The sequence below is a fragment of the Erpetoichthys calabaricus genome, chromosome 8, assembly GCF_900747795.2.
Source record: "Erpetoichthys calabaricus chromosome 8, fErpCal1.3, whole genome shotgun sequence".
NCBI classification, from domain to species: domain Eukaryota; kingdom Metazoa; phylum Chordata; class Cladistia; order Polypteriformes; family Polypteridae; genus Erpetoichthys; species Erpetoichthys calabaricus.
This window is the reverse complement of record NC_041401.2, coordinates 6450089-6467028: the sequence shown is the minus strand read 5'-3', so window position 1 is coordinate 6467028 and position 16940 is coordinate 6450089. Positions and strand designations below refer to the sequence as shown.

The window sequence follows — 16940 nt, the reverse complement described above, 5'->3', positions numbered from 1 at the left end:
AATTCCAGCGCACTGCTGTCTCCATCTTTTCATCAGACATGAATCTTCGTCCTTGTAGGGATTTGCCAAATCATCATCATCATCGACTGTCACTCGTCTATACCACAGAATCATTTCCCATGCACGCTGAATGTTATCAGGATGGGCGTCCCGCTCCTTCTTCATGGGTGACACTTGTGTGACCTTCTATGTATGTTCATACACACTTCTTCACAACAAAACACTTATCTTCGATAAATAATCGGCACCGGGCACAACCCTCAGACCACAAAAAAGGAATCACTGCATGTTGCAGCCATTGTCTCTCACACCACAGTTACAAATGATCTCATGTCACACGTTCATACGTGTACAGCAGTAACTGGGGACACCGGGACCTCGTATGGAAAGGCAGTGCTGCCAACAGAAGTTTTAATATAACCGGAGTACGGGTAATTTTTGACTCATCCTCGTAGCAGTCAGTTGATATCAGATCACTGAATATGCTCAACCGGTATGATTAGAGCCAATTCCATATTTAGCATTAGTCAGTAAAGCACACAAATAGATCACTGAATAAGCTGAATTGGTAGATGTACAGTGGGTATAGATAAGAATCCCCCCCATCGAAATATTCCCATTTTTTTTTTGCTTTACAGCCTTAAATATAAACACACAAACTAATATTTCTTCCCAGCTTTATTTACTCAATGCAACCTCTAACATCCAAGTGAAAGATATCACAGCTACAGTTCAGAAAAATGATAAAAAAAAAAAAATCAAAAACAAGACCTACTGAGATTAATAAAGGACCCCCCCCTGTCGTTTTGTTGACCCCCCTTTTGCTTTAATGACAGCCTTGAGTTTATTGATTCTTCTCTATCAGCTTTGCACATCTAGATTGAGCCCCCTCAATATTTGCCCCCCACTCTTCTTTACACTCTTCTGAACTGTTCAAGTTCAGGGCGGCACGGTGGCGCAGTGGGTAGCGTTGCTGCCTCGCAGTTGGGAGACCTGGGTTCACTTCCCGGGTCCTCCCTGAGTGGAGTTTGCATGTTCTCCCCGTGTCTGCGTGGGTTTCCTCCCACAGTCCAAAGACATGCAGGTGAGGTGGATTGGTGATTCTAAACTGGCCCTAGTGTGTGCGTGTCCTGCGGTGGGTTGGCACCCTGCCCAGGATTGGTTCCTGCCTTGTGCCCCGTGTTGGCTGGGATTGGCTCCAGCAGACCACCATGACCCTGTGTTCGGATTCGGCGGGTTGGAAAATGGATGGATGTTCAAGTTCAGTCAAATTGGATGGTCAGCGTTGGTGGTCTGCTATCTTCAGATCTTTCCACAGATTTTCACTGTGATTTAGGTCTGGGCTCTGACTGGCCACACCAGGACATTCACTTCTTTCTCCTTCAGCCACCGGATGGTCAGTTCTGCTGTGTGCTTCAGGTCGTTGTCATGTTGAAAGGTGAACATTCTGCCCATTTTCAACTTTCTAGCAGAGGGTAGCAGGTTTTCCTCATGAATTCGATGGTATTTTGCCCCATCTATTTTTCCTTCTACCCTAACGAGAGCCCCTGGCCCCCCACAACAGGATGCTGCCTCCTCCATGCTTTACTGTAGGTATGGTGTGTTGTGGATGGTGAGCTGCATTGTTGTACCGTTTGGTATTGAGGCCAAATAGTTGGATTTTGGTCTCATCTGACCATAAGACCTTTTTCCACTTGGCACCAGAATCTTCAAGATGCATTCTGGCCAAGCTCAAACGAGCCTTAATGTGACCTTTCTAGAGAAGTGCAACCCTCCCGAACAAGCCACAATTGTGCAGTGCTTGTGAAATTGTTGTCTCATGCTACACCATTAATGATCACTCTGTGCCATCAAATTCTATAAATCCTTCAAAGTGGCCATTGGCCTCTTGGTTGCCTCTCTTTGGAGTTTGGAGGATCCAGGGAGGGTCCTAGTAGTACCAAACACTCACCACTTCTTTATGATGGACTTTACTGAGCTCCTTGGGATTGATAAAGCCTTTGAGATTTTTGTGTACCCCTCTCCTGCCTTATGTCCGTCCACAACTGTCCCGGAGATCTTTTGAAAGTTTCTTGCCCCCTATCGTCAGCCGTTTGCTGTCAGTTGCTCTACCAAGCAAGAGAATGAATGCTCCAGGAACAGCTTCACTAATCGCACTCATTACAACTGATCACAGGTGAAGGGAAGCCAGTAACCGCAATGGAAATGGTGGGCACTGACACCTGATTGAGTTGGGGGGGGGGTCCTTTATTAATCTCAGGATTTCTTGTTTATTTTTTAAAGTTCATCTGAACTGTAGCTGTGATTTCTTTCACTTGGATGTTAGATGTGGCATTGAGTAAGCAAAGCTGGAAAAAATATTTGTGTGTTTTCATTTAAGAGTGTAAAGCAAGCAAACTGGGAATATTTCGAAGGGGGGGGTTCTTTTTTATACCCGTTGTAGACCACTAATCCATACTTGGTACTGGTGTGAATATATAAGGCTTGTCATAAAGGCTGAAAGCCAGAAGGCCCATCAGCACAGACGGGACGTTAACTCCGTGCTAACAAGAACGCCTTCACTCGGCGCTAAAAGACAGAAATGCAATTAGAGACCCCACTGAAGGACCATAAACCTGTATGGTTCAAATGGCTCTTCCCTTTGACTCTATACATGAATAAAATAATCAAACCCAAATATATATTTGGAGAGAAAGCTGTGTTGTAAAGCAAGTTAAACAGATGTCCTCTCTTTTGTACCATATTTGCCTTCATATTTCCACCGTGATTATGGAAGGGGAACGCGCAGGTTCAAAGTACGAGCTACAACTCTCATACAAACACATGCTGCAGGAGCAGGCGCCCCCTGTTGGATACACACAACTCAAGAAGCTACTCTATATATCTGAGTGAGGCGCACTGGGCCTGTCTCGTCTCGTCTTCAACAGGAAGCTTCTTGTATTTTTGGCACAGGTTTATAGCTTCGCCATATATCAATTTTGTGACATGGACCAAAGCCAAAGTGTTCATAAGAAAAAAGGAAGCAGACCCAGAATGCACTTTATAAATGGAAGAATTCCTAGCCTGTTAACTATCAAACTGAAAACTACCGACGTTGGTAAAGTACATGAAACAGCTGGGCAAACTTACTTGTCAAAGCGTAGTTTGGATTCTCGAGCTCCATGCGTTGCATCTGTGCTCCCAAGTACACCTTTATATCGATCCCTTTGGCAGCCGAGGATGAATTAAAAAAACGAGAGGGGACTTTGGAAGCAATATCAGGCTCATCTGTCCCAAAGCCCAGGTTATACAGGATTTCCTCTGGATCTTCTTCATAAAGGTCCAATAATTCAGAGACACTGCATTTAAAAAAAAAAAAAAAAAGATGCATCATCATCATCATCATTTTATTACACTTCGATATAAACATTTATAACAAGATTACTTGTTGTAGTGTTTGGGTGGTCAAACACGTCTTAAGATTACACACAAGGGGTCAGCATAAATATACATTTAAATGTGACACCCGCCCTCAATACCAACGCTGATTCACATCCTCCTACGATGCCCAACGTGTTTACGGCTTACCTGGACAACGTGGTGCTGCTTTTCCCAGAGCCAGTCGAGTTCATAGTCCTGGCATTTTGCTGAAACTGTGTACGTTTGTCCTTGGCCAGCATACGAAGACTGCAATGTACGGAATGATGAAAAGAGGGAAATACAAATGAGTTAACATGCTTTCTTCCAACATCACACCCTCGAATGAATCCTTTAAGTTGCTGCTTACCAAGTACTGTCCATCCGATTACAGCCAGGATGGAGATGGTTAGCTGTGGGACACAAACAGACAGAGAGAGACAGGCAAACGGTCAAAGCCAGCTTCAGGGTTACAGTATACAGCAGGGGTCTCCAACCTTTCCCCATAGATGACGTACTTTTACAAAACGAAAATGGCTGAGAGCTCCTCATGTTTTCTAACGTTTCTTCTCATAGCTTATTTCAACCCAAACAAACTGAATAAGCTCATTTTGCTTGAACATTTACAAAATGTTGGTGTCCACGACTCACCATTTTGCATTAAAACATCACAAAAAATATTTAGTTCACCTGCAAATGCATTTTGTACGTCTGTACGCATTTTCTAGTGTATCTCACACCATTGAATTAAAACACGAATGCTGTCCAAACAAAACAATGCAATTCCAAATACACCGATATGACGTATTCATTTGTCATTTTGTCACAAGTCACGGTGTCACTTTATTCACAGGTCCAGTCGCATGTGTGATGTGTTGTTTAGTGAGTCAGATGACTGGCACGGAGGTGTGTGGTGGAGTGGAGCCACTCAGGTTCACTCTTATGGAGTCATTTCGATGTCCGTCTGTCAGTCGTGTTCTGAACTTTGACTTCATGACATTCACGTCAAACTCACAGAGGTATGGAGACCCAAACAAAGCAGACATTTTCAGAGCTGCTTGGTGAAGATTCTTCTAGTTATCTGGCTCTGCTAAGCTCCAGAAATGCTGAGAATGCTGTTGAGACTTTAACTGCACATTAATTTTGAAGGTTTACTATTATATTATATTATATTATATATATGTGGCACAATGGGTAGCGCTGCTGCCTCGCAGTTGGGAGACCTGGGTTTGCTTCCCGGGTCCTCCCTGCGTGGAGTTTGCATGTTCTCCCCGTGTCTGCGTGGGTTTCCTCCCACAGACCAAAGACATGCAGGTTAGGTGGATTGGCGATTCTAAATTAGCCCTAGTGTGTGCTTGGTGTGTGGGTGTGTTTGTGTGTGTCCTGCGGTGGGTTGGCACCCTGCCTGGGATTGGTTCCTGCCTTGTGCCCTGTGTTGGCTGGGATTGGCTCCAGCAGACCCCCCGTGACCCTGTGTTTGGATTCAGCGGGTTGGAAAATGGATGGATGGATAGTTTGAGTAGCTCAGGCAGTCAGCCTTCAATTAAGAACTGACCGGAGAGAACCTTGGGACACCCATGACATTAGATATTTTAACTAATAAAAACACTGAAATAAACAAAATGCATTTAAAACACAGTGTTCTCTATCCTGATACCTGACCATTTCCAGGGTTCGGATGCGGCAAGTGCCATAAATTAGAAATCTAAATTTGTACAGCCTAGAAAAAAAAGCAAAGGGAGCCAAGCTACTGGTGAATGAAGTCCTCACGTTACTTTATTACTGTATACGGATGTGGCTGATGCAAAAATCAGGTTTACGTTTCTATGCTCTACAGCTCATTTTTATTACTTGGTGCTAGGATATGCTGGGTGCAAGGGCCGCATGGCGAAAAGGACATCAGATTTGCAGACACGACCCGGGATGCACGTCTGGTGTGGAAATTGTTCCAACTACGTGGACCAGTGGATATGCCAGCCGTGTATCCAAAATGGTGAATATCAAGGAGGGGCTGGTTACGCGGGTGTGTGAATGATGAACACTGGGCCGAATAGGCCTGCACAGGTCATCAAAACGCAAGGAAGACCTGCAAAAATATTTGCAACGCATCTGCTCATCACGTAGGCCCACCACGTTTTTAAATTATATTTACGTTTATTTTATTCCTTCACTGCTTTTGGTCAATTGGTGTGACACACCACTTTCTTTTTTTCTTCCATAATAAAAATTAAAATAAATAATAAGTCCGTAATAGCAGGCAGTAGTCTTCCTCCATTCACATCCTCTGCGGAGACACTGTTGGCTATGTGACGTTGACCACACACGGTCACCTACTGACTAGAAGAATCACTGAATGGGCCACAACAAGTAGAAATGTGTTTTTGTTGCTCATCGCATGCGTACTTTACAATGCAGTGTGGCTGCCAGTTTCAGGCGCAAGTATAAATCAGAGTTAAGTGAGCTGCTTGAACCTCACACATTCGGGCAGAGGTAGCAATGAACTGGTGTCTCGTGATTTAAATGTCCAAAGTCTGAAAGGCTACGTCACTCTGCCCATCAAATGCCATTAGCAATCTTCAGGAATCGGAGCCTTCAGACAAAATGTAATGAAGCTGAGAGACCGTAAATTCAAGATGGGGAAGCAATAGTTGTCCAAATATATAAAAGGGCCTAATGGCTTTCCTGAACTTAGCTTCTTATGGACATATTCACCATTACCTCCTTTTCTGGACTTGGCACCACTACTATCAAGTTTTTAGAATACATTGCTGTTTATAAGTGTTACAAGTGATATGACAAGCAGTCTCTGATTGGGAGGTGAAGAAAAAAATAAATCGGGAGATGCAGAATGTGCCAGAAAAGACAGGCAGGGGTTATAGCAAGCAGGCAAAGATAATCAAAACATTAAAGCCAAGACAAAAATCAGAGTCAAGAAGAAAAGGAGTTAAAAACATTTGCTAACAAACTAATGAAAGTGGGATAGTGAAAGATACGAACGCTGCTGTATTTATAGCATCACTTTCACACAGATCAGCAGCTCCACCAAGAAGGTCACACTCGTCTCAGAGCGTCTTGTAAGAGACAGGAACAAGACGTTAAAAATAATTCAAAATGAAAACACGACAAAAACAGAATCCTTAAATTGAAAAAAGACCCACGATCAGACAAAAATCCATCCATCCAATATCCAACCCGCTATATCCTAACTATAGGGTCACGGGGGGTCTGCCGGAGCCAATCCCAGCCAACACCGGGCGCAAGGCAGGAAACAAACACCGGGCAGGATGCCAGCCCACCACAGGGCTCAGACAAAAATGACATTTGAAAAAGTCAAAAAAAAACGGAGACCTGAGATGTCTGGGGACTATTGTGAGATGAGGAGATAAAGTAAGGGGGTAGGGATTATGAGCTGCAAAGATCAGAGGTGGTCTCATTAACCTCGATCTGCACCACCACCACCACCTGATCAGGGCACCGTGATGTCCCTCCATTGATGGGTTGAAGGCCAGAGGTCCACATGACCGTCATCATCAAGTTCTTCCATGTGAACCCTGAATACCATGAGGACGGACTGTGAGGTCATTGATGTTAGGTAGAATGCCTGGGTGGTCTCGTGGCCTCGGACCCCTTGCTGATTTTTTTTTTTTTTTGTCCTCCTTGGTCATTGGACCTTACTTTTATTTTATGTTAGTGTTCCCCAATTTTATTTTTATATTTTGTCTTTTTTTCTCTTTCTTCATCCTGTAAAGCACTTTGAGTGACACCATTTGTATGAAAATGTGCTCTATAAATAAATATTATTGCTGTTGGAGCAGTTTTTCCAGTTAAAGGCCCACAAAACCCCGGGGATGACGCGTTTGGTTTCATTTCGAAGCCAGTCATGCCTGCTTTAAATCAGACCCTTTATGGAAGCAACAGAATTTCAAGCGGTAGCTAACACCATACCTGCGCCGAGCCAATCTTAGAAAGTTAAAGCTTTGCGTTAAACTCATATTAGTGTTTGCTTAATTTCAATAGAATATAAATTTCTTTCCTAGTCATAGACAGTGGTATAGTCTTTTCCCCCTATTAGTAAGAGATAGAACTTTCTTGCTGTAACGGAGATACGGTGTTTTAATTGTTTCAGTTGTTGTTTAGCACAGGTCCCAGTGCACAGGGACTTAAAAGACCCATTTTCAGCATAGAAATGGGATAGGCATACGATTTTCTGTCTGTTCTTAAACGGTTAAGAAACATTCAGAAATGATTTGTAAAAGATTTTAAATGTAATTTAGGCTGTGAACAGAAGTTTCTTTTTTGCTATCTCAATTTTCTTTTTTTTTTTTGTGTGTGAACTGTTTTACTTCGTGCCTCGCAGTTAGGAGATCTCGGTTCGCTTTCCAGGTCCTCCCTGCGTGGAGTTTGCATGTTCTCCCCATATCTGTGTGGGTTTCCTCCCACTGTCCAAAGACATATAGGTTAGGTGGATTGGCGATTCTAAATTGTCCCTAGTGTGTGCGTGTGCCCTGCAGTGGGCTGGCACCCTGCCCGGGATTGGTTCCTGCCTTGTGCCCTGTGTTGGCTGGGATTGGCTCCAGCAGACCCCTGTGACCCTGTGTTCAAATTCAGTGGATGTGAAAATGGATGGATGGATGTTTTACTTGATGATTTTAACTAAAACTTAAGACTGACTTTTAAAAACGATATTTTGTCTGTGGAATCATTTCAGGGCATCAGGCTTTTGTTGAATCCCATTTTTATGCTAGAGCTGCTGAACTTTGGTAATTTTGGAAATAATGCAGCTACATGCTGTATACAGTAAATAAATGTTATTGTTGTGTTGGAAAGAAAGCGGTTTATGCTGAACCCTCTACAGTTGGTGTTGGTGAGGACATCAGGGGGCTTTCAGCCAGTGGTCTGAATGTGGATCCCAATGCCCCATTGCAGTGATGGGGACACTGTGCTGTAAAAATGGCACCATCATTCAGATGAGATGTAAAAAAACTGAGGTCCTGACTCTCTGTGGTTATAAAACATCCCAGGGCATCCTTCGTGAAGTGTAGAGTATACCCAATGTCCAGGCTAAATAGCCCACCACGGTCTAGTCATTCTGGGCCCCTAATCATTCCCTGTCTCTGGTTCTCTGTCTCTCACCCCCTAAAACACCCAACAGCTGATGTGTGGTGGCCATACTGGCGCAAAAATGGCAGCTGTTGAATCATTCAGTGGATGTTACACGTTAGTGGTGCTTGAAGTGGCTCACCATTCACTGAAGAGCTTTGAGAAGTGAGAAAGCACAATATAAATGTAAAGAATTATTATTATTACAGTTGAAAAGTCTCCAATTAGACATTGTGGCAGACGGCCGGGACGCCCTTTCAACGTATGTTCCGGGGGAAGCAACCATAGGCTGCTCAATACCTCCCTCAGGACGCTTGGTGGCAGACTCCCTGGCAGACGGTGGTGCCGCAGTTTCCCGCAGGGTCCCATGGCAGATGGGAGTTTTCTACAGCCCTGTTGGGATCTAGGGTGGCCGCAAAGGGGGTGCTGGATGGGTCCCTGAGCCTGGCTGGACGAGTCTTCAGCCCCGCCTGGAAGTGCAACTGGAAAAAGGTGATCAAGCACCTGGAGCACTTCCGGGTGGGCTACAAAAGGGGCCAGCAACCACCACTCATTGGCCAGAGTCAGGAGGAGGACGAAGGTTGACGGGAGGAGTGGAGGTGCCAGGGATGAGTGTTGTTTTTGTGCTTGTGTTGGTGTTTTGGACTGTGTTGTGCCTGTGAGGTTCACGGGGAAGACGTGCCCCACAGGTGAAGAAAATAAAAACTATTTTTACACGTGCCTCCGTCTCAGTCGGGCGCAATAAAGCATCTTTTACAACATGCAAATGTTTGCTGCATGTGCAAAAAGCACATTGCAGGTTTATTTTTACAACATAACCTGTAGCATCAGATTTTACACTGATGTCGCACCACTCATTACAATGTGCAAATGATTTATTAAGCTTCAGTTACCTTGTGCTGCCGTCATCCATTCAGGAGCTCAGTAATGTTAACTTTTCATTTCGCCTCGGCGTCAAGTCTTTTGTTCTGTATTGTATTGTATATTCTCTCCCCGAAACCCCGGCGGTGGTTTAAAATGCACGGACTTGAGAAACTAGGGGGTGGGCGTCTTAGAAAGAAGCCTTGTGGGCGAAGTCTGCAGTGCAGGATTTCACCGCCATTCGCTACATACTTTTGAAATGGGTTCTCCCCAGACGATGTGGTTTGGCCCTGCGAGATTACATGGGGCCTGCAAAAATCCAAAATTTCAGAATTCAGGTGAGGAAGTGGAGGAGATCCAATCATTTTCAGCATTCCCCGTCACGAAACAACCAGAACAGGTGATACAATAAAAGAGAAAAACATAAGGAGATGAAAATGTCAGGTCAGTGGAGTGTCGACAGTTTAACTTCATCATGGGCTGCCTTATGTAGAGAGGCCGGAACTAAATGGAGGTTAGCATAATAAAGTGAAGGAGGAAGTGCCTGCTGGCAAAAGCCAAGATGGCTACAAGAGATCAGACAGGATCTGCAGTGCATGAAGAAAATTTGAACGCCTGAAGGGCAAATAAAAAGTGGGCCTTGCTTCCACGTTAAGAAGTTTGTTTATACCAACGCCACGCCAAAAAACTATGGCAACGTGTTGTCACTCCTACGGGCCTGCCCGGTATTTTTAGAGTGTGCCTTGTGTAAATACAAATATCAACGGCATGTAGAACTAGCAGTACAAACAAACAGATAAAAGCAAGTTTAATCCTGCAGTGTAAAACCAAGTCCAACTACAGTCAAGTGACTTCATACAGGATGGATAGACAGAGCTAGATAGATGGATAGTTTATTAATGAATTATTAATTATGAACTCCGAGTCCAGCTCAGGGCGGCGAAGGAGCAGTACAGGAGAAAGCTGGAGCAGAAGTTGCAGAATAACAGCATGAAGGAAGTGTGGGATGGGATGAAGATCATTACTGGCTGCAGCTCGAAGCGGGGTACCACCATCGAGAGAGACGTGAAGAGAGCAAACCAAATGAACAACTTCTTTAACAGGTTTGACCGCCCTAACCCACTCTCACCTCAGAGTACTGCACCCTCCACCCATCCTTCTGCTGATACCAGCATAGGAGAGACATCCCCACCCACAATTACAGCAGCGCAAGTGAGCAGAGAGCTGAGGAGACCGTGCCAGCAAAGCAGCGGGTCCAGATGCAGTATCACCACGACTGCTGAAGGCCTGTGCATCGGCGCTGGGGGGTCCTCTACAGCGCATCTTCAACCTGAGCCTGGAACAGGGGAGAGTCCCAAGGCTTTGGAAAACATCTTGTATCACCCCAGTCCCAAAGGTATCACGTCCTAGTGAGCTGAATGACTTTCGGCCTGTTGCTCTGACATCACATATGATGAAGACCATGGAGAGGCTGCTGCTTCACCACCTTAGGCCACAGGTCAACACGCCCTTGACCCTCTGCAGTCTGCATATCAGGAGAAGGTGGGAGCAGAGGATGCCATCATCTATATGCTACACCGATCCCTCTCTCACTTGGACAGAGGCAGTGGTGCTGTAAGAATTATGTTTCTAGACTTCTCTAGCGCCGTCAACACAATCCAACCTCTGCTCCTTAGGGACAAGCTGACAGAGATGGGATTAGATTCATACCTAGTGGCATGGATCGTGGACTATCTTAGACAGACCTCAGTATGTGCGTCTTGGGAACTGCACGTCTGACAATATGCGACTCTTCAATTCCACCCGGGGGGGTTAAACATTAACATTATACAAAGTTATTGTCGGTTTTTCACCTGCATTATTATCATTCTTTAATTTAATATTATTTATTGTATCAGTATGCTGCTGCTGAAGAATGTGAATTTCCCCTTGGGATTAATAAAGTATCTATCTATCTATCTAATCCCAAGGGGAAATTCACAAGAACATTAACAAGTGCAGCATGTTGTACACACAGCAAGGTAAGAGAGAGTGGCAAACACACACTAGCAATTAAACCACCAAAACAGACAACCCTGTAAATCAATATTATGTTGTGATAAATTATCACATTACCAAAGTAGGGGGGAGACGGAGATTCTCTTGGGGGGCATCCGTTAGCGAAGAAAGATTCACAGATCTTGACTTTGCTGACGATGTTGGGATCTTCACAGAGTTAATGGAGGCTCTGATCGGGGCGCTCGAGGGGTCTGAGTGTCTGGGCTTGTGAGGGTCCTGATAAAAACCAACATCCAGGCCTTTAATGACCTCTTGGGTACGTCCATCAACAGTGTGTCTGTCCGCGGAGACAGTGTCAACCTCGTCATTGATAGGTTTACTTACCTCGGCGGTGACATTCATGTCTGTGGTGAATCTTCCTATGAAGTCAGTACATGGATTTGGAGAGCATGGAGGGGCGGGAGGTTGGGGTCGGGGGTTCATGAGGTCACTTTAAAGAACGAAGGTCCAAGTCTTCAGAGTCCTGGTGCTACCTGTCTTACTCTTTGGTTGCGAGACATGGACTCAATGACCTAAAATTTCGATGTTTTGTTCCCTGAACCACTTAGTTCTTACTTTTGTCTTATAGCGCGGTGCTCTGTCATGTTTGGAAAAGACATTGCTGGCCACCAAACTGTTCTGGGATGGTTGGAAGAAGCTGCTGTCTGAGGACATTTTGGCCCCATTCTTTATTCATGGCTGTGTTCTCTGGCTAAACCGAGTGAAATTTGGAGTTCGTGGCCCAGAAACTCCCCCCAGACCTTAATCCCATTGAGTACTTGTGGTGAATCCTCAAGAGGCAGGTGGACAAACAAAAACCCACCCATTCTGACAAACTAAGCATTGACTACGTCAAGAATTGGACAAAGACAGACAGACACAGACAGACAGACACCCCCAGCAGTCCAATCCCAGAATATCAATCTGTCCCCGATGTTTTTCTTGGCTTCTTTGCTGCCCTTCTTGACACCCACCAGGCCATCCTCCAAAAGTCTTCGCCTCACTCCCACCCGCCTGCTGCCATTCATTCCTGAGCAAGCTCTGCACTGGTGGTCTCCTGATTCCGAGCCATGAATAAAGAATTGGGACCAAAAGATCCTGAGAGCAACTTCTCCCAACCATCCAACAACAGTTTGGTGACCAACATGAAAAGTTCTCACTTTTGCCTTATGGCACAGTGTGCTCCAAGTGACTCGAGGGGGAACAAAACTTTCAAATTTGGGGTCCATGGCCAGGAAACTCCCCAGACCTTAATCTCATTGAGAACTTGTGGTCAATGCTCCAGGGGTGTGTGGGACAAACAAAAACCCACAAATTCTGATTCTGCAAGAATGGGGGGCTGCCAGTCAGTCAGGATTTGGTCCAGACGTTGATTGACAGCCTGCCAGGGTGAATTGTAGAGGTCTTGAAAAAGAAAGAAGGGCCAACACTGCAAATATGGACTCTCTGTCATAAACTTCATGTCATCCTCTTTAATAAAACTCCTATGTGCGTCCAGTGTCCGTGTGTGTGTGTCTTCTGGTGAAGTGCGCATGCTCTGGGCACGGTGCAACGCTTTCAAAGCAGATGCTTCAAAGGCCGCCTGACGCGTCACACAAGACAGAGAGGGCGGAACCTATAAAATATCACGCGGCTGATCCAATCAGATTTCGGTAAATGAGGTAAGACCTAAAACAGAAAACACGAAAAATCCAATCGGGTACTGAGACGCGGAGACCAGCTTCCTCATTGTTGTGCAAGTGTTCACTCGGAGGATGTCAGATTTGCGATTAAGAAGCTTGGACCTTTAAAGTGTAAAGTACAAGTAGATTTATTTTCGCACACATCAGTTACATCAGCTGCTGATTGCCCACTGTTGTGATAGAAAATTAAACGCATATTACGGACAGAAAAGCCAGTATTACTGTCAGAGAAAATTACAGGCATTTTACGGAAAAAATGTAATGAGGTAAAAGGTCCCTTGCCATTTAATATAGACTGTTCCTACTAATGTTTATGGACTACTGTTCTAGCGCCCGTTATAGTAACGGGCTAAATGTCTAGTTGTCAATAAAAGCCTTTGAAACTTCTGAACTGCTTGTAATTCTACTTCAGTAGACCAGAGAAACATCTGACAAAAAGATCTAAAAACACTCCAGCAGCAGACTCTGTGAAAACCAACACTTGGGTCATTCTCAATTTTTGGCCACAACTGTACACGTGATGTACACAAAGCCGGCTCACGCCAATATCATGGTGTGCAAGCAAAAGAAAATCAGTTTAAAATGCAACACTTTAAAGCGCACATAAAAATACAGAAATTTACTGTGCTGAAATGCTAGCAACCCAATACCGATTTGGAAAGTAAATGATCATAAAAAATAATGTTGCCGTATTTTACATAATAAATTGTTGCAGATGAAAAGTATGGGGAACACCTTGGGAAGGGCACCCACAGATCTATGATCTCACTGATGAGATTTCCTGAAGGTGGTTTCCCAAATATTTTCCATTTAACACCCAGAGGATATCCAACATTCACTTACAGTCGACAAAGATGGCGAAATTGTCGGAGTATCACTAGAGCTCTCACTAACACTACTGCCGGCTAATCCACTGGCACTTGAACGGCTTTGCTAGTATGTCGGCCAGATGTGACAATATCCCCGCAAAGGGTCCGAAAAAATATTTTAACTCAATCACTGGTTTCATTCCTCCTCTTCCTCAGTTCACAATGTTTTATGCCGACTCGCAAATATTCCCCAATGGGATGCTACTTCTTTCAGTAATGGCGCACAGCCTTATGCTTATTTGAGTGTTCTTGTTGAAACCAATGTTTGTAGTCCACATTTTCCAACCATTTCAAGTTAAAAACACACACTTTCCTGGCATTTCGATTGGTCGATAAATCTGTGGGGTAGACAGACAATGTAATCTACCTTGCTAACTAATTTACCACTTAACGCCAACTCGACACTAATAATTTGATGTGTGCAGGAGAACAGCTACTACATATCCATACCAGTTTGCCTACGCGCTCGCACGAAGAGCACAACGCAAGACGATATTAATATGAGCGGTCAGTAAATGTGATATTAATATGAGATGCGGGAGTTTTGTTGCTGAAATATCAGGTTTTAACTCGTGACAGGAGATTATTGGAATTCAATTTAATACTTTCCATTACTTTAAAGTACAGTGGAAACTTGGGTCAGGAATGTCTCGGAAACACGTACAAATTGGGTTACGACCAAAAAGTTTGCCAAACTTTTGCATCTGTTCATGACCACACACTTGGGTGACAAACAAGCCAGTTTCCCTTCCAGTTCATACGCGCCAATGATTTCCGCACGTGTTCACAGCGAATGCACAGGGAGAGACTGAACTCTTTGTGCTCTATTTCGTTTCCCTTCCGGTTCATACGCGCCGATGATTTCCGCACGTGTTCAGTCTCTCCCTGTGCATTCGCTGTGAACTCTTCGTGCTCTATTTCGTTTCCCTTCCGGTTCATACGCGCCGATGATTTCCACACGCGTTCAGTCTCTCCCTGTACAGTACATTGTTCTCGGTCAGACATGCATCGCGCAGAGGGACTTTTACCTCAAAACTGTAATCTCCTCTTTACCCAGTTCCTCCTCACTTCCTTCATGCCAGGACTCGACTCATGCAACGTTAGTTTTCTTGGTTGTTTATGGTTAGTTTTTGTATAAATTACAGATTTTCAAATTTTCATTTTTTTCCCTGTGCTTAAAACTCATTAAAAAAAAGTGTTTACATCGAGCGTTTCGTAAGGCTGTAGCGTGAACTCTTGCAATGTTAGTTTTCTCTGTTCCAAGGTTTTCTCAGTGTTATTCAATGTTTTTACATTTAGTTTACTATTACACTGTGCATTCTATGGTAGAATTATTTTTGTGCGTAAAAATCTTTAAAAAAAAAATATATATATATATATGTTTACATTCAGCTTGTACGGTCTGGAACGGATTAATTGTATTTACATACAATCCTATGGGGGTAAATTGTTTTGGGTCGCGACCAGAGTTTTGGAACGAATTACGGTCGTGACCCGAGGTTCCACTGTACCATTTTATTGTTTACCAGTAATGGGACACTGCACAATAACTGCAGTGAATTCACTTGACTTGAGCATTCACAGTTTTCATCCTCTTTCTCTGTATGTTTAGCATTCGTTTGCTTCTGAACTTCCTGAGCAGCTCTTCTTTTCACCACCCTAGCGGCCCGCTTCTTCTCTTCTTTCGTCGTCATCTTTTCGCTTTAAAACTGATTAACTCTGTGTTGCAATTACTTTGTACTTTTTCTTTAATTTTTCACTTAAGTCTTCATGTCTTAAATCATTCTTGAGGCAGACTAAAGAGGTAGGGGAAGTGACGGTGAAGGTGGTAGGAATGAGAATGACGTCAGTACGCAATGCGCCGCATGGTCGTCCTGCTGGCCGCTGCCGAGAGTTGATTCTACAATAAAATAAAATAAAAATAGGAATAACCTTGGAGGTCAATCATGACCCCGAAAGCGGACAGTAGAGGTCACGTAGTATATGTGTAACACATTTCAGGTCAATCGGTTTGCAAACTACAGGCGATTTAAAATCCTGGACAGACAAATGGACAGCCACGGTAGCGTATAAGAATCTATAGTACTGGATTTAAGCTGGTTCATTTTCCCCATGATGTTCCAGGTTTTTCAGGACCTGTACAAAACCCTTTACTGAGAGAGAATTTAACCCCCACCCCCATTTAAGTGTGTCACACCCCCATTTCAGAATCTTGGCAGGTAGCCAATGGGTTGCCCAGAGTCCTTGCTGGTTGCTACGGACCACCTCATAAGAGGCCATGCGATTCGTGACACAAAGACTCACTTACAAATTCCAGTGTTGTACCAGTAGACTTTTGTCCGAGATTACGGCTTTGTCCCGTGAATAAGTGAGGTTTCGTGATTTAGGTTTTGGCAGTCTGATTTACGATTCAATGCTTTCTCATCTGGACTCCATTCTCTAAGGGTTTTGGCTCCTGTTGAATAACACGGCTGTAGTAAGTGACTATTTGCAATGCATGTCTGTCTACGATAACGGTTTAGCTCTCCAAGCAGTCTCTCTTTAGTTTCTGTTGTAAAGGGCACGTATAACTCCTGCTATTTACATCTATCAGTTGCGAAGACGTCAACTGGATTTTACAAAAAAATCTGGTAGTCAGCATCTGTGGTGCGGTCCGGGGGAACCATCTCCGGTCTTCACAACTGGCATAACTGTACGTGAAAGGAAAGTCACACAAGTTTGCATATTTTTCCCATGCCCAAGACAGAGCATGCCCAGGTTGCTGCTTCTCCTATGTGGCACTACTGAAAACTGCTACCCCAAAAGCCACAACTTCCCTACCAAAAAAAGTTATATTCTTGATGAAGCCAGCCTAACGGACTGCTCTCTTGTCTGATTCCTGCGTCACTACGGGTGTGGAGGCTGCATGTTCTCATCCTGTTAAGTTTCTCTCCCACATCTCAGAGAAACGCAGGTTTGGGTAAACTGGGGGATCTTAGCAGGCCCCAATTCTAAA

At 44.2% G+C, this 16940-nt stretch overlaps 1 protein-coding gene across 3 annotated transcripts in view; it reads right to left on the bottom strand.

Moving 5' to 3' along the window:
- The window catches only part of itprid2 (ITPR interacting domain containing 2), a 285956-nt gene that overhangs the window by 83713 nt on the left and 185303 nt on the right, over nucleotides 1-16940 (bottom strand). For all 3 annotated transcript variants that reach the window (XM_028806206.2, XM_028806207.2, XM_028806209.2), the window contains 3 exons: nucleotides 3767-3809; nucleotides 3568-3666; nucleotides 3130-3338 (listed from right to left, as the gene is read on the bottom strand). In XM_028806206.2, coding sequence (XP_028662039.2) covers nucleotides 3130-3338; nucleotides 3568-3666; nucleotides 3767-3809 — 351 coding nt within the window. The remainder of the gene's footprint in view (nucleotides 1-3129; nucleotides 3339-3567; nucleotides 3667-3766; nucleotides 3810-16940) is intronic.